Source organism: Balaenoptera physalus, assembly GCF_965194825.1.
Source record: "Balaenoptera physalus genome assembly, chromosome: 12".
In the NCBI taxonomy this organism is placed as follows: Eukaryota; Metazoa; Chordata; class Mammalia; order Artiodactyla; family Balaenopteridae; genus Balaenoptera; species Balaenoptera physalus.
The window spans coordinates 81,700,047-81,718,259 of record NC_138897.1 but is presented as its reverse complement, the minus strand read 5'-3'; the positions used below and the strand labels follow the sequence as shown (position 1 = coordinate 81,718,259).

Below are 18,213 nucleotides of genomic sequence, written 5' to 3'. Positions count from 1 at the left end.
CTATGGAGTACGCTGAAGCAGTTAAAAATTAGGTAGATCTAAATGTCTTCTCATGGCCACAGCCCCAAGATATATTGTTAAGAAAAAAGGCAAGGTCCAGATATATTCAACATGATATTTCTTATATTGTAAATGACAGTATATATATATATATATATATATATATATATATATATATATATATATATGTATAGTGTATGTATGTATATATGAATATACACACACTCACAGAAGGAGAAAGGCAACCCAGGCTGAGGGAGGGGACTAACATTTGAAAGCAGCTTTGTTTTCTCAATAATTCTTTACAAGAACAATGTACTCATTTATTACTTATGTAATTTAAAATGCACTTTAATACACTGTAGAATAATATGAAGTGGCGTCAGTATATTAAGTGAAACTGGTTGATTACTTAATAGGATGGCCCATTTTTATAAACTTTTAAAAACACTCAACTTTATTAAAAAAAAAACTTTCACGCACACACACACACACACACACACACAAACACATACACACAAATATAGACACACGCTAAACCCAAATGTCCAGACAACAAGATGTTAACAGTTTCACTTATCTGTATTTTCAAAAGTGTCTATCAGAAATATATATTGCTTTTTAAAAGAAAAAAAGAAACAAAAAACTACTCTGAGATGTTTCAAAGCGCTGCCCCCAGGAACCACGCATGCCTCAGTCTGCCCAGCCTCAGGCCCCTCTCTGCCCACCCTCCCGGCAGGCACCTGAGGGTCTTCCTCTGCATGTCCTCATCCGTGATGCCATGATAGACCAGAGTCTCATTCCAGATGGGATTTCGGGTGTTCCGCAGGGTTTTCGTACGAAGTTTGTTGGACTAGAACCCAGACAGACATCTGTCTCAGTGGGGAGCCAGCCCTGCAGCTCCATCCCTTGGGCTCATCTGCGATGGGTGGGTGACTTAGGAGTCCACTTCCCTCAGGAGTGTCCAGGGGCTCTGTTGCTCCCAAATGCATGTTCTCAGGGAGTGGGGTCATCCTCTAGGGTGCATCACCAACACTGGATACTGGGCCAGCCCTCCCTCCAGGCACTGGGCCCACTCTTTGAACTCTTCATAAAGATTAGAAAGCAAAGATATTTTTCTTTGAGAAAGAGTATTATTTCTAGGCCAGGGAGGCAGAAATGAGAGTCTCCCATTCCTAGGCAGTGAAGAAATAATTTCTGGGGATATTGGAATGGTCCCCTCTGTTTCCCCAGATAGCATCCTCCATGCCTGAAATTCCTTAGAGAGAACAAAATTTTTCATTTTACTCTAAGAGAGAAGGTTAGAAATGCACCTGGTGGCCTGGTGAGAAATCTAATTCATACTAACATGTAAATGACTGATTGGATTCTTTGGCAAAGCAGGTTTGGATTTAGGAGTGGGCAAAGGAGTGGGTCAAGGAGAAGCAAAGGTCGCTGGGGAGTTAGAAGGAGTAGTGGCCAACCAGTTTGGCCATGGCCAGGTGGGACTGTCTTTCCTTGATCCAAACAAAAAAAGAGTGAGATAAAGTGTGTATGTGCCCATGCGTGGGTGTGTGTGTGTGTGTGTGTGTGTGTGTGTGTGTGTCCTTTTTTGTCTTATGGGGCATTTGATACTTGCAGAGATTTCTGAAAGGCATTTTTCTAAGATCATGTAACCAAGTATATAGGCAGCCTTGTTTTTAGGACATCCATGTCAAATTAACACAACAAAGCAAAAAATAAAACCCAAGAAGGCACACTTCCATTTCCAGCCATGTGCTCTGAGTTGGTCAATCCAAAGAAAGGAGAATTAATCCCACTTTCCCTCCCAGAAAGGTGGAAGGGATGGGGGTACATTTTCTCTTAATAATAGAACCTTTTCTCAAGGTATCTGGAAAGAGTTAGTCATTTCTGTCGAGAGGTGTTTGGCTGGGGCACAAAATGGGTGGGGGAGGTGGACCATGGTCAGCACTGGGGAGCCCTGAAGGTGTTTGAGCAGGTCAAGGGCATAATCAGGGTATCAGCTTCTCTCCTGGATCCCAGGTTTCCGAGTTAGAGAAATGAGCAGAGCCCCTGCCTCTTGAAGGAGAATGGCTCTGGCCCATCCCTTACCCCTTGTAACAACTTTGCCAATCAGGGAAGAGGGGGTTTGGGGAGGGCTATTTTAGGCTCTGAGCTGGGAACCTTGGGTGCTTTCCAGAGCCCATGTGCCCCGCTTGCCAAGAGGACCAGGCCATATGGTACCTTGCTGGCTCCTGGCAGGAGGTGCAGCTTAACGTAGGGATCGGCCAAGCCATTGGAATCCATGGGCTTCAGTCCCTGTAAGAGAAGAAGGCAATGCCGTGAGGGCCTGGGGAGGGCTGGGTGCTCAGCTATCACAGGCAATGGGCACAGCTATCACTCCATCCTGTGTGCTTCCTCTTCCAAAGAAAGAGAAGGGAAATGCAGTATCTTGAAATGAGCACTGGAATCCGGCAGATGGGGTTTAAAGCCTGGCCAAGTCACTTACTGGCTGTGTGACCTTAGGCAAGTTTCTTAACCTCTCTGAGCCTCATTTCCTCACCTGTCAAATGGGATGCTTCATGGGCTGGTGAGATTTAAACGTGATCCCACCTGTAAAGTGCTTGGCACAGTGCCTGGCACACAGGAAGTGCTCCATCAAGGCTGGATTGTTATTGCTGGGATGGGAGGACATGTCCCAGAATGGGTGGGAGAGGAGGAAAGGCCAGCGAAAGGAGGCCTGAGTTCTGGCCCTGGCCCTTGCACTCACTTCTGAGACCGCAGTTTCTCCATCCATATGATGGGGATCACAATCTCTGCCTGGCCCCCCTCACAGAGCTGGCATGGCTAAAATGGCTAAAATGAGCCACTGTAGGGGAGAGCAGTTTGTCTGGGGTGGGAGTTAAGCTGGGCTTGTTAACATGAGCAGTTCCAAAATTCCTGGGGCTCAGATACGCTATGCCCATCCCCCTAGGCCCTGGCTGAGGCAGGTGTCTTATCTCTGGGCTCCCACTGTCTCCTCTCACAGCACTAATCCCCAATCCCATGTATCATGCCCTGTGATCTCCAGGGACTTCAGTTTCCTCATCTGTTCAGTGGGGCTGATCACAGACCCTGCTTCATGGGATTCCTGGAGGGTTAAATGAGATCTCATCTGTGAAGGCTGAACTCTGGCCCTGGCACAAGTTCAGTATGAACAACGTTTGCTACTACTAGGTTGGGAGAGGAGGTCACAAAGTGGGGTGCAAGGGGGAAATCTGGCCGGGTAGCCTAGAAGGTAAGAGCATAGGCTTTTGAGCTGGGCAACACTGGTTCAAATCCTAGCTCCACCACTTCCTGGCTGTGTGATTTGGGCAAGTCCCTTAATCTCTTTGTGCCTCAATTTCCCCATCTATAAAATGGGAATGATGATGAAACCTTCCTCATAGGTTTGTTGTGAAGATTAAATGGGACGAAATAATTTGTAGAAAGCACCAGAGGGTATACAATACTCAGGAGATGCTATAGTGATGGTTTCTTGTCCATTTCTCCATGAGGGCACAGTCTATTCTTGCTCATTCTAATATTCTCCAACATTTAGGGTAGTTCCTGGTACAGAGTAGGTATTTAATAAACACGTCTGTAATGTCTGTTTGGATTGGGAGGTTACAAATTGGCAGATGCTGTGTTTTTCAAATTTGAACTTGAACATCTTTGTTTGGGTCCTGCTCACACCAGTTTAGTTTACCAAAGTTACTACCATTCCCTAATGTCTCACACGCTTTTCTCGTCTCTTTACCAGCCCAGCCCCTGAGCCATTGAGTTTTCTGTACCCCTGTCTCAAGGGGGCTGTAATGGTGTGGCTTTCCCCCATTTCTGGAGCTGGAGGTGGTTACATCTGGATTCAAATCCAGCTCTATCCCTTACCAGCTGAGTGGCCTCAGGCTTTAACTTTCTAAGCCTCAGTTTTCCCATCTGTACAATGGGGCTAATAATAATCTCTTCCTCAGAGGTTCCTATGAAGATGAAATAAGATAATGCAGGGCCTTACCTCACTGTGTTATTGGAGGGCACGTGTAAATGCATCTAAGTGTCTGCTGAAGAAGTGACCTGGGTATGTTGATCTAGAAGTTGTGTTAAGCATTTCATACATTATTGATCATCCAAACTGGGACATTTTGTGAGTGGAAAGGGGAGTTCTTAATTATTTCATCAAGGCAACAGGCATAGCTGGGGACCATCTGTGCAAACTGGGACACCCCGTCACCTTCCACGTAATACTCACCAACATCCTCATGGGAGAGACTCTATTATTATCCCTGAGGCACAGAGAGGTTAACTTCCCCCAAATCCCACAGCTAGGAGGGGCGGAGCTGGTATTTGAATCCAGGAAGTCTGGTTCCTGAACCTTGCTTGTTATTTTCTATAGACCAGACTTGGGGCAGGGGGAGATCCTGGTCAACTACTTCCTGGGATTGGCATTGGCATCATCCAGCTTTCTTTGCGGGCTGGAGTAAAGTTGGCTCACTGCCCCTGGAGTCTATAGCATGGAGATGCTCTTTCAATCTGGTTTGCCTTTTTCCCCCTCTCAGAAGCCCAGATTACTGTCCTTCCATCTGCAACAGTAAGTCCTGACTCAGTCTGTAGCTCCAGCTTGACAGCCCTGTCTATAGAAGGAGCTGTTCAGTGGCATGTCAGCTGTCAAGTTAGGCTGTCACTGCTCCCGGGTGACACCTCTGAGATCCCCTCCAGAGGGTGTGGATGGGTCTGGGCAGATCTTGGCTCTGCCCTTGAAGCTTGGTTTCCTCCACTCCCGGGAGGCAGCTGCAGTTAAGTGAAACCCCTCTGGGACCTTCCCCGGAGGAAGTCCTCCCTGCAGAGGAATTGGCCGTGGCTAATTCCTGCTCTTTTCTCATCACTGTCACTGTCACAGATAGACAAGGCAATGACAGGAGACAGAATTGGTCACCCATGCCCTCCCCAAGTCCCCTAGAAATGCCAGAACATCCTGAGTGGTCCCCAGCTTGGCCCCCTTACCCACCTTGGCCTTTATGATGGTGCAGTGCAGGGAGCTATTGTCCTGGTCGTAGAGAAGGCTGAACTCCAGGGCACCCAGGGTGGCTGAAGAAGACAGAGGCAGGTACCAAGAGGACATTAATTCATTCAACAAACATTTCCTGAGCACTTACCGTGTGCACAGTCTGGGCTAGCCATTGAGCCTACAGAGGAGAGGAAGACTCAGTCCCTCTGGACTCCCCATCCTGGTAGACCCTCCTCTTCTTTGGAGCCCTCAGCACACCTGTGATCAGTTAATCATTTGCGCAATTGCCTAGTTAATGACTTCCATCTGCTAGGTTGAGAGTCCCATGAGGGCAAGGCTGTGACTGCCTTGCTCACTGCTGTCCCCGCTGGGCACAGTGCAGGGCACACAGTTTGTGCTCACTTACTTGCTGAAGGAATAAATGAGTCTTACTTAGCATTTGCTGTTGCCTCTGTCTGGAATGCTCTCTCTCTAGATCCTCACATGGCTGGTGCCTTCTCATTATCCACATCGCAGCTTAAATGTCACCTCCTCAGAGAAACCCTCCCTGATTGATCCATCTAAAGCAGCCACCCTCATGGTCATTCACCCTATTTTATTTCCTTCACAGTGCTCTGTCTTTACCTGAAATGAACTCATTGGTATGTTTCTCTCCACTAGAATATTAGTTCCATTAGATCAGCCATCTTGTCTGTTATTTATTTTTTTCTTTTTTTGCCATGGTATCCCTAGCACTTAGAATAGTTTGGGGGCACCTCGTAGGTGCTCAATAAATACTTGTCAAATATAGAGATGAGTGAGGGAGGGAGTTGAATACAGAGACAGTCTTGTTATAAATCACTAGGGACAGCTCCTAACAGGGACATACACCAGCTGGGAGGGATCTTCTAGGCTTGGCAGGTCAGCAAAGAGACACTTAAGGCAGATGGAAGGAGCAGTGGCCACTGCTCCAGGCAGAAGGACCAGGATGTGGAAAGCCAGGAAGGTGGGAGAGACATGGTGCATTTCCAGGGCAGAAACAGCCCCCAGCCAGCGAGGTGGGGGTGGGCTCCTCAGACTCCTTTTCCCTGAGCCTGCAGACTCATGACCCCTGGGAGAGACAGGACAGCTGATATTTCCTCCAGGTCTGGCCTCTGACCTGCTGCAGCAATGAGACTGACTGTCAGTCCCTCCACTCACTGGCCATATGAACTTGGACAAGCCCCTGAACCTCTCCGAGCCTCTGTCTCCTTATCTGTGAAATCGGAATAGGAAAAGCAACCATTCCCAGGCTCACTGGGATGATTAAATTGAGCATGTGCACGTAACACACTTAGAAAAGTGCCCGGCACAAAATAAGGGCTCAACAAGTGTTGACTATTATTACTTCTGATGTGCATGTCATATAATAATAATTCCTCATGTGTGTTTCGCACTATATAATAATGATTTCTGGTTTATGAAGCCCTTTCTCAGCAGGTACCTCAGTTTACGACCCCTCAGCCCCGTATGGGAGGTGGTATTTGCTTTCCCTTTTACAACGAGGGGAGGTGACGCGATGGGCCAAAGCCATTCCGCCGATCACAGCCCTTGGTCCATTTCTTCTGAGTGGGTCCAGTCTCCCCATCTGACCAGGAGCTCTTGGAACGTCCCCCCAACCCCACAGCATGCATCAGGTCCAGACACAACCCATCCATGCTTCCCTGCAGCTCACAAAGGCCACCCCAGCTCTCCCCTGCTGCTCCCACCCACACCCAGGAGAAGTACCACTGGTGTGTGTGTGTGTGGCATAGAGCAGGCACTTTATAAATCATTGAATGGATGGGTGCAAGAGGAAGTATCAGAAATTTTAAAGTCATGGTTAAAAAATGACTTTTAGAAGACACACACCAAAGAGTCTGGGAAACGATTAAAATAGATATCTATCTATATATACACCTAGGAGTGGAATTGCTGAGTCATATGATAGTTCTATGGAACCACCAAATAGAACTTTGTGAATATAGTTGAAATGCACTCTTAAAAAATTATGTAAATGGTTAACGTTGATGTTATGTGTCTTTTACAACAATGAAAAAAATAGATAGCACTTATACTTTAGAAAGCCGATGTCATTTTGTGAATTTAGTAACACAAATTTGTATTTTTATAACTTGGTAAATACGTTTATTAGGTTTGGCATATTGGAGGCCTGGGGATGTACAGAGCTGTCCCCAGAGCCATTCCTATTTCCCTGGGGGCGACCCCTGAAGTGACTTTTCCAGCCACCCCTCCGTTACGCATCACCTACTTGCTTCATCTGAATCATAGCTGTTGGCTTCCTCCTCCTCCTCCTCCTCCTCCTCCTGTGGGCGTGGGGGCTGGCGGGCCGGGGCCGTGGCTGGCTGGGGAGCAGCAGCAGACGCTTGGGAACAGGGGCCCAGTGGGCGGCCCACTCGGTCCTCCTTGGCTCCAACTGCCGAATAGCCCCCAACTCCCCCCGTTCTCTCCTCTCGCGGTGGGGCGGTGACCCCTGTATAGGCGGGGTCACTCGGAGCCACCTCTGCAGGGGAGATGGGGAGAGGGTGGGAAAGAGGCAGCTGAGTCCCTGTGTCATAACGACAGCAGTGACAACTGCTGCAGCATTACCGCGAGTGATGGGCACCTACTGTGTACCAGGTGCTTGGCAAGCTTTGTGCCACAATCACCCACTGCCCTGCAATGCGGGACTGTCACTTCCAGTGGACAGGGGGGCCACATCATGCCGTTCACCGGTTCTCAGAATGTTGCCTTTGTCAAAGCCACCCAGGGAAGGCTTGCAAAAATCCAGGTTCCCAGGCTCCATCTAGAATCTGTAGGCCCTGTGGTGGGGCCTTGGAATCTATGTTTTATAACAAGTTCCATGAGCAAAACAGACCTCACTGAGAGCCCTCACTGGTATGGGCTCTGAAGCCAGACAGCCTGGATTTGAATCTCAGCTGGAGCAAGATTACTTACCTCTGAGCCTCAGTTTTCTCACCTGTAAAATGGGAATTTTAAGACCTGAAGGTGCTCAAATAGTATTAGCTATTATTTTAAAAATTTTCTAGTATATGCACAGCACTTAACACAGTACCTGGTGCATTAGAAAGCAATGACTCTGTTGTAGTGATTGGTGCTGCTGCATATATATCATGTGTGATAATCACTGTCACTCGGTGTGGTCTTCATACATTGTAGGCCACATGCTAAGGTGTTCCATGTATTGGTTCACTTAATCTTCCCAGCAACTCTGTGAGGTAGGTCCTTGGATTATTTTCCTTTTGGAGATAAGGAAACTGAGGCTCTGGGAAGTTAAGTGACTTGCCCAGGGTCACACAGCTGGGAAGTAAAGAAGCAGTGATTTGAATGCAGGCAGCTTGTACTCTTAACCACTGTATGTATTGTCATTTTCTATCTATCTAATCTTCGTACAGACTCTCTAGACTTTTAGAATTAGGAAATTCCCTTAGAGCTCATCAGATAGGTCTCAGGATGCAGAATGGGCCAATGTCTGGCAGCCCCTGCTCTCTCTCTCTCTCTCTGTCAGTCAGTGGAAGAGGTGGTCACCTGCGCAGGCACAGAAAGAGGCGAACACTTGCCTGGTCTCTGATCTGGAAAACGTCCTGCTGGCCCGGGACTGGGTCTGCTGCCTCCTGGGGGTCCTGAGTGGGGCAAAGAGAGAAAGAAGTTTGGAATAGAGAAGGCGGCATCATTTGGGTATTTGCCCTGAGCCGCCCTCATTTCACAGGTGTGGACACAGGCCCAGGGGCAGCAGGTGACGTGCAGAGGCACCCAGGGTTGCAGGAACGGTCCCATTGGGGGATTCTGGCGTTGGAAAGCCCTGGCTTCAAGCCCAAATCCTCCCATCCTGGGCCTCAGCTTCCTCCTCTGTGAAGTGGGGAAGAGCAGTATTACCTGCTCTTCATGTTTTGTTGGCTGTTATGAGGTCGACAAACAAATGGAGCAAGAATCGCTTGCAAGGTAACGGGCAAGTCCAGGCTTTGAGTCCACCATTATTACGGGGTCATTACTGGTCCAGAGGATTCTATATAACTACATTTCCAAAGCTTGGCATGTGGGGGAGAGCCACAGGGATGGGGCATGAAATAACAGTCAATGACAGAGTGAGAAAGTCATTCTGGGTTCCCATTGCCTTTCCATACTGATCCCGTCATGGGAAAAGTCTCATCTAGGTGCTACTTTAACACTTCTCTAACCTTTGTAAATGTCCCTTTTGAGCAAAAGAGGACAGGCCTCGGCTCCGAACCTTCAGCAGGCCAGAGTACTGAGAATGTCATTGCACCGTTTTATTTTCAGTACATTAATTTGTATAATAGCCCCCCACAATAGGTCGAATGGTGTTCTCCAAAAAATGTTCAAGTTCTAACCCCTAGTCCCTGTGAATGTGAATATTTGATCACCTTTGCAGGTGATCAAGTTAAGATGAGGCCATTAGGGTGAGCCCTAATCCAATATGACTACGCCCTTATAAAGAGGGGAAATTTGGACACACAGGGACCCATGCATAGAAGGAAGATGATGTGAAGACACATCCACAAGCCAAGGAATGCCCGAGGCCCCCAGAAGCAAGAGGAGAGGCTGGGACAGATTCTCCCTCACAGTTTGTGGAAGGAACCAACACTGGCAACACCTTGATTTTGGACTTCTGGCTTCTAGAACCGTGAGACAATACATTTCTGTTATTTTAAGCCACCCAGTTTGTGATATTTGTTATGGCTGCCCTAGCAAACTAATATACTCTTTCTCTGGTATGGAATACTGGTTTCCCACTTATGCCATTATTATAGGTTTCTTTTAAAATAACAGGTTTTTAACTGTACCAATTAGGAATTATTTCCATTGTTTTACACAAGCCATACGTGTTCAGATTTTCTCACATTACTAATCTCTTTGCCCACCATTTCTTCCTGAATCTCACATATCTGTCTGAGAACCTTTGCCTTTTCCTTGAAGTCTGAAGTCCTTAAAATTTCCTTGAAAGAGTTTATGATAACTTCTCTCAATTATGTTCTTAAAGGAGGTCAATTTGAAGAAAATATTAAGGAAATAAGAGGGCAGATCATAGGTGCATGTGGTAAAAATTGTGAAAGTGGAGTGATGATGTCAGAAGGTGGGAAACAGTGAGGGATGAAGTACTGTCACTTCTTGCATTTAGGTAGGTATGATGCTACCCTTCCTCCCACCCCCACCAGCTTCCCAGCCTGGAGTATTATTCATTCTAAAGGTCTTTGAAGAGTTTAGGGTTTGGTGGTGGCTGCAGCTTTGCAGAAAGCCCAGAGGGTTCTGCAAGCAAGGGTGGGAGGTATTGGGGTCACAGCTGAGTGACAGCCTGGGCGGGTGGGTCGGTGGCACGTACCTGGCTGCCCAGGCTGGGGGGGCGCTGGACTCTGTATCGAGGCCGGGGTGGGTCTAGAGGCCTGGACTGAGTTGGCCCGTCTCAAACCTGCAGGGAAAAGGAAAGAGACTGTCATATCGCGCACACACACGCATGCACGCACACACACACACTCACACACAGTCAAAGCAGGAAGAAGCCTGGGACCGGTCAGCTGGCATGAGGCATGGTCCTCTGGGTGTGAACTGGATGCAGCCCCCCGACATTCCCAGCTCTTTCAGACCCTCTTCTCCTCCCCTCCGTGTGTTCTCTCTTTCCAATACTCAGATCCTCCTGGGCAACTCACTGCAACAACATGGATGTTGAAAAGCTCAGGTTCTGCGACATTGCTTCCGACATCTGTGACCTTGCACAAATGACCTATCCTCTTTGGGCCTCAGTCTCCTCATCCATCAAATGGGGATAACAATACTTACCTCATAGGGTTGTGGTGGAGACACAATGATACAATACATGTAAAGTGCTCAGAACAGTGCCTGGCATATAGTGAACACTCAACATCTGGCAGATGTTGATACTACTTTATAATTATTGAAAGACTGTTCTTATCTTCACATGGACCTAGCTTTGCATCCCAGATTTTTCTTCTATAAGCTGTGTGTCTTTGGGCTGGTCACTTACCCTCTCTGAACCTCAGATGCTTCATGGAGGCAACAACTCTACCCACTTGATTAACATTTTTATAAGAACTTATTTCATCTCTACACCCTATGAGGTGGGTGTTTTATTAGCTCCATTTTACAAATGGGGAAACTGCGGCACAGAGGGGTTAAGGAGCTCACCTAATGTCTCTTGGCTAGTTAGTAGCCGAGCCAGGGTTTGAACTCAGGCATTTGGTCTCCAGAGTCTACCTGAGACTATTAGATGCTACTGCCTCCTGCAGAGCTGTTGGGCGATCAAATGGGGATGATATACACAGCAGTTCCTGGTACTAAGAAGGTATGACATTCCTAGAAGAATACCCTGTCTTCTCTCACCTCACTGGGCTGGATCCCACCTTTCCTGAATCCAAATATTTTTCACTGGAGAGATGCTTGAATGCTCATGACAGAAAGTGCTTTGCCACCTCTGGCTGGGGCTTACAAATTCTTGTCCCAGGGTCCTGCATTAGCACTTCCATTTGCTTGTTCATTTGGGTCCTTGGTCATCCATCCATCCATCCATCCATCCAACCACTCACTCACTCACTCACTCACTCACTCATTCAACAAGTGTTCATTGAATGTCTACCAAGCGCCAATGAATAAATGAAAAAAACCACTGTTCTCCCCATTCCTTTTGATTCTCTTCATCCAGGAAGCCTGTCTGGATTTGCCCATCTCTCTCACCTGCTAGGCTCCGGCTGGGGTCACCAGCAGCTCCGCCGTGGCTCTGGTCCCAGCTCTCTGAGTCCTGGCTAGATGAGCTCATTCGCGCCTCGGAGGCCCTGCGCACAGGAGGCCCATAGCTTCCTCGCCCAGGAGCAGAGGCCAGGTCAGGGCCTGAAAGGAAAAGCATGAATTGAATGGAGAAAAGGCAATGGAGGAATGGGGAAAAGGACTCCTGTCTCAAAAGTAGAAGACAGAGTTGGCAGAACCCACCTGTCTTCTGACCTGGGCCCCTCCTGTCATCAGCGTCACCTGGAGAGAGAGAAAACTGATGAGGGGTTATGTATTGGGTTGGCCAAAATGTTCACCTGGGTTTTTCTGTAACATCCTATGGAAAAACCCAAATGAACTTTTTGGCAAACTCCCAATATTTGATGTTTTCTGGAGAGCTGACACTTAAGGAGCTCACAAAAGGGCCCATCCACCATTCCCAAGAACTTTTAAAACAAAATTAAAAGTTTCCTTTCCCAACTTCCCCTTTGATGTAGAGCCTATCTACAAATTTCACATTATTTCCACTGCAAACAAATTGGGATCATGGGCTACGTACTGCTTCTAGAATGTGCTTTGTTCACTTAACTTGAATTTCCCCAGAACTCACCAAGCATGCTCCCACCTCAAACCCTTTGCACACGGTATTTCCGAAGATTCTATGAGCCCTCTTTATCACCTTGGTCGGGTTTCTCCCCAAATATCATCTCTCAGACAGCCCTTCTCTGGCCATTCTGTCCAACATGAAGCCTCTATCCCCTCTATCTGTTTCATTTTTCTTCCTGGCACTTATCACTACCTGATATTATGTTGTATTTGCATTTGCTGTTTGTTGATCATCTGTTTCCCCCAATAGAATTTTAATTGCATGAGAGCATGGATTTTATCTGTTCCATTCACTGATTCCCTGGGGCATAGAACAGAGCCTGGAACTCACTAGGTGTTCCGTAACTGTTCATTAAGGGAATATTGAAAGCTCATATCATGGGCATAATTCCAAATCTACAATATACATTTACATCATTCAATTTTTTAAAATATTTATTTCCTTTATTTTTTTTTGGCTGCATCGGGTCTTAGTTGCAGTACGTGGGATCTTTCGTTGCAGCACACAGGCTTCTCTCTAGTTGCGACATGTGGGTTTTCTCTCTCTAGTTGTGGCACTCAGGCTCCAGGGGGCATGGGCTCTGTAGTTTGTGGCACACGGGCTCTCTCGTTGAGGCACGCAGGCTCAGTAGTTGTGGTGCACAGGCTTAGTTGCCCTGTGGCATGTGGGATCTTAGTTCCCCTACCAGGGATCGAACCCGCATCCCCTGAATTGGAAGGCGGATTCTTTACCACTGGACCACCAGGGAAGTCCCTACATCATTCAATTTTAAAAGGTGCTTAATACACCATGGTGTGGATATACCATAATCTATTCAACAATTATCCCATTAATGAACGCTTAGTTTTTTCCAGTATTTTTTGCTACCATAAACAATGATGCAATAAATACGCTTATACATATGTCTTTTATATGGGTACTTTTCTTGCTGTTAAATATATTCCCAGAGAGGGACTGTTGGATCAAATAGTATATACACTTCAAATTTTAATAACATCTGCCATATTACTTTTCAAGAGGCTGGAGGTGACTTATAGTCCTACCAACAGTTTATACCATCATTTCTCCACATATTCACCAGCACTAGATGTTATTGCCAATAATTGTTTAGGAGTTGCTATGCAATGCAGGTGATGTTACTTCTTTCCAATGAGGTGAATACTTTCAGAGTTATTTGTTTTGTCTAGAGTTTATATAATAAGCTAATTCATACCATTTATGTGTGTAAGTGTACGTGTCTGTGTATAGGTGATTAATACTATGTACTACTGGCCAACATTTACTAAGTGCTGCACTCTGCAAAGTACTGTACATGTACAGGCATACCCTGGAGACATTGTAGGTTCAGTTCCAAACCACTGCCATAAAGCGAATATCACAAAAAAAGTGAGTCACATGAATTTTTTCCCACTGCATATAAAAGTTATGTTTACACTATACTGTAGTCTATTAAGTGTGAAACAGCATTATGTCTTAAAAATGCACATACCTTAATTTGAAATATTTTATTGTGAAAAAAATGCCGAAACAATTACAATAGTAACATCGAAGATCACCGATCACAGATCACCATAACAAATATAATAATAATGAAAAAGTTTGAAATACTGTGAGAATTACCAAAATGTGACACAGAGAGACAAAGTGAGCAGGAAAAATGGCACCGACAGACTTGCTTGATACAGGGTTGCCACAAACCTTCAGTTTATAAAAAACTGCAATGACTGTGAAGTGCAATAAAGCAAAGTGCAATAAAATGAGGTATGCCTGTAGCATCTCATTTAATCTTCAAAATAACCCGGTGAGCTATTAATCTCATTTTATAGATGAGGAAAGAGTTTTAGAGAGGTTAGGTCACTCATCCAAGCTCACATGACTTGTAAGTGGCAGAGCTGGAATTCAAACTCAGGTCTTCCTGGGCTCCGATGTTTAAGATCTCGACAGTAAAGCTATGCAGTCTTCTCAGCCTAGAGGGAGTAATGTTTAACCAGGAAGAAAGATGTTCTAGAGGTGGAAACCTGGGGCTTCTCAGGGATGCAGTATATGTTGACAATTTGGTGAGTCTCTGCAAGGAGCAGAAATTGCTGATGGCTTGCCAGGATGAAAGTATTTGTTGAGTGCCTTCTGACTGCCAGACACTGTACAGGGCACCTTGAGAAGTTATAGTTGGGCACTTCAATTTTTGAGACCTTCAACTATAACCTTCCTTTTAGAAGCACTGACTGCGCTCAACTCTAGAATTGTCATTCAGACCAGATTTTATCACTTAGTTAATTGAAAGTATTGCAAGGGCTTTATCTGGTCAGTCTTAGTGGCTTTATTATATTAAAATGTGTTTTCATTGGGGTCATATTTTTTCTTTTTATTGCTTTGTCTCTCCCTTTTTTACCATCATTTTAATAATTAATAATAATACTTACATAATAGTGATAATATCCAGAGTAGTGGTAATTTTCTTTTACTAATTTCCTTGCTATTCACCTTTCATTTTTAATTAGTCCAATTTCAGATTTGCTGATGACTGACAGAAGAAATATCAGGAGCAAAGAAGGCCTTCTCAGCAAGCCCCCTTTCCCCCGCCCCCCAGACTCCAGCGTGTATTTTGATGTTGGGAGTCTTTCTCAGTTCCTAATTTTGATTTCCACCTCTGTTGTACCTCTAAATAATCCATCAGGGATGACAACAAAGTCTTCTGGCAGCCTGGCATTGCTGGAGAGTTCCCTGAACTACTTTCTTGATAAAGGTTTGTGATGAGCTGTGAAGGAGACATAGGGGACCTAGACCCAAGGCCAGAGGCTGGCTGTCCACCAACTGGGTAGAAACACAGACATGATGTCAGGATACCCTCCAGGTAGACCAGTTAGCCAAGACCTGTCCTTTGTTCTGAAAGGAGAAGCTGTATTTTCCTACCTTGAGCTGGAGCCCGGGCAGGGTGTTTGGGCTCAGGGGCGGGCTGCTCAGGGGCAGCAGGCTCACTGGCTGGCTGCTGGGGCTTGGTCTTCTTTATGGGCATAGGCTGTGGGAGGACCTGTTTGGGGAAGCCCTTGAAGAACCATGCTCCAGAGCGCTTCCACACCTGGGGGAGGAGAGGTAGAACATGAAGACACGACAGCCAAGCACTATTGCTCCTGCCTTCACGAGAGCCAATTTTTCACTTTTCTCCCTGCTCACAGAGCACTGACACAATAGGCAGTGCATTTTCTCACCAGTACACAGTCTTTCACAATTCTTATTTGATTCACACAATACCCCTGAACACTCAATAGAGAATAACCAATCTCTCGATGGAAACAGTTGAATATCAGAGAGGTTATGAACAGGTATAAGGTTACATAGCCAGAGAGGGGCCTGGACACCAAGTCTCCCACCTCTTAAATGTGTTGCGCTCCCTACTACACTGGCTGCTGTAAAGAGGATGATCCACGTACATCCTCCCCAAGACCTCTGGCCTTCTTCCCTGCCTTGTGGATTAGCGTTCCACCTGGGGCAGTGTGTTGAACATCTTCTGTTGCCCCTTCAGATTGGTTCTACATCTTTTTTCACCCTGCTCTGTGCTCCAGGAAGCTGACCAGTAAGGACTACAGTAACTGGACTTTCTTGATCTCTACCCTCCAGGTGGATCTGGTCAAGGAGAGCATCAGTGGGGGATCGGCGGAAAGAAGATAGTGAGGTGAGGGTATTGAGTCCCTTGGCTCCCTCCTTGCTAGGCAGGCAGTGGCTACATTCCTGCTGGTTGATACCTAGTGTCCAGTCTGGTAACTGCTCCCTCCTCCACTCCTTCCGTCTCAGGAGTGGTATCAGCAACCCTGCTATTGCTGGTGCTGCGTGCTTCACCATGCCTTGCTGATCCTCCTCATCCCTGCCCAGACCTTTGCAAACAGCACCTTTATCAAAGCCTCCTTGATAATCCTGATGGATTGTGCCATCTGTTTTCCCAGGACCCTGACTGATATTGAGGGAAATATGGTCTTTGGAACAGTCTCCAAGGCAGGAATCTGCAGCAGAAGATGAGTGATGAAGAAATTGGGAAAAGGCGAAGGGAGTTAATTGGGACAAAGTGGGTAATAAAAAACAAGCCTAGGTAAGAGAAAGATTCCATGAGAGAAAAAAACAGAGATAGAGTGAAGACAGTGCAGAGGAAGAAGTGTGAAGGGTGAGAGGCAAAGAGAGAAAGAAGAAAAGGCAGAGGAGATAAGGATGAAAGGGAAAAAAGAGCTCTGAGGAGGAGAGTACAGACGGCCCTAGACTTATAATGGTTTTCTTATGATGTTTTTGAACTTACAGTGGTGCAAAATTGATATGCATTCAGTAAAAACCATACTTCAAATTCTGAATTTTTTTTTTTTTTTTTTGCCACACCATGCAGTATGCAGGATCTTAGTTCCCTGACCAGGGATCGAACCCACGCCCCCTGCAGTGGAAGCTCGAAGTCTTAACAACTGGACTGCCATGGAAGTCCTTTTCGAATTTTGAATTCTGATCTTTTCCTGGGCTAGCAATACTCGATCGGATACTGCCTCGTGATGCTGACCAGCGGCAGGGAGCCACAGCTCCCAGTCAGCCACACGATCACGATGGGAAACAACTGATACACTGACGATGATTCTGTACCCATGCAGCTATTCTTTCTTTTTTTTTTTTTTAACCTTCAGTACAGTATTCAATAAATTACAGGAGATACTCAACACTTATTATAAAATGGGCTTTGTCTTAGATGATTTTGCCCAGCTGTCGGCTAATGTAAATGCCCTGGGCATATTTAAGGTAGGCTAGGCTATGACGTTCACTAGGTTAGGTGTATTAAATGCATTTTCCACTTAACAATGGGTTTATCGGGATGCAACCCCATTGTAAGTTGAGGAAGATCTGTATAGGGAACGAAAAGAAAATGAGGGGAAGTGTGAGACAAGAAGTGAGGTAGAGGGAAAGAGAAAGAGAAGGTGGCAGTAGGGGAAGACCCAGAAGATGAGAAATGGGGAGTAGGGAATAATGGATGTCAGAGGGCAATGAATAAGAGGAGAGCAGGGAGGGAAAGAAGGAAAAGTCACAGAAGCGAGAGATGAGAAAAGAAATTCATTCAAATACTGTGTCCCACCAGTGTTCACAGCTGAGCTGGTTCCTTTTATACCAACCCCTTAAGACATGTGCCTGAACAGGTTCCCCAGCCCCCCTACTGCCACCTTACTCCCCTGGTTATAGCAAAGAAGGGGGAATTGTACAAAGAAGGGAGGATGCTCCAGGAGCTGAATGGGACCAATCCACTCACCTCTCTCTGCTCGATGCAGATTTTGCAGAGCCACACAGGGTGTGGGCGGCTGTTGGAGGTCTCCACTCCACACTTGGTGCAGACATTCTGGGGACAAAACATAGCCCAGTGCACACTCAGATATGCCAGGCTTGGAGCTGCCGGTGATCAGGAGAAGTGGCTGGGAATGGTGGCAATGAAGCCCTATTCTCCCTTGGTGGACATAAAGAGATAGAACTCTCCTTTCTTCACCTCCCTTCCATGACCAAGGCCAGTTAGAATAAAGTTCCAATCTGAGTCTTGATTTCTGATAACAAGAACTGGAGTCATTCCCAAGCACGGGACGAAGGGATTCTCCAAGAGTCCCTGTGGGGTTGGAGTTTTCATCATCCATACAAGGGAGATCACTGACATGATTTTTTAATCATGAGAGATTGTATATCCATTTTGTTTATTACTTTATTTCTTCTTTCTTTCCCAAATGAATCTGAGACACCCTAGACTATGACTACAGGTTCAACTCCTTATGGAGAAGGACGTTATCTGAGTAAATGCCATGACTATATGATGTAACATTATACTTTTGGCTGAGTTTTCTGGCAGTCAAAA

At 46.2% G+C, this 18,213-nt stretch overlaps 1 protein-coding gene across 5 annotated transcripts in view; it reads right to left on the bottom strand.

Moving 5' to 3' along the window:
• RPH3A (rabphilin 3A) overlaps nucleotides 1–18,213 on the bottom strand; it is a 101,509-nt gene that overhangs the window by 17,631 nt on the left and 65,665 nt on the right. For all 5 annotated transcript variants that reach the window (XM_082416487.1, XM_082416488.1, XM_082416484.1 and 2 more), the window contains 10 exons: nucleotides 17,626–17,712; nucleotides 15,270–15,435; nucleotides 11,975–12,013; nucleotides 11,723–11,875; nucleotides 10,356–10,442; nucleotides 8,578–8,640; nucleotides 7,269–7,520; nucleotides 5,000–5,079; nucleotides 2,224–2,298; nucleotides 744–853 (listed from right to left, as the gene is read on the bottom strand). In XM_082416487.1, coding sequence (XP_082272613.1) covers nucleotides 744–853; nucleotides 2,224–2,298; nucleotides 5,000–5,079; nucleotides 7,269–7,520; nucleotides 8,578–8,640; nucleotides 10,356–10,442; nucleotides 11,723–11,875; nucleotides 11,975–12,013; nucleotides 15,270–15,435; nucleotides 17,626–17,712 — 1,112 coding nt within the window. The remainder of the gene's footprint in view (nucleotides 1–743; nucleotides 854–2,223; nucleotides 2,299–4,999; nucleotides 5,080–7,268; nucleotides 7,521–8,577; nucleotides 8,641–10,355; nucleotides 10,443–11,722; nucleotides 11,876–11,974; nucleotides 12,014–15,269; nucleotides 15,436–17,625; nucleotides 17,713–18,213) is intronic.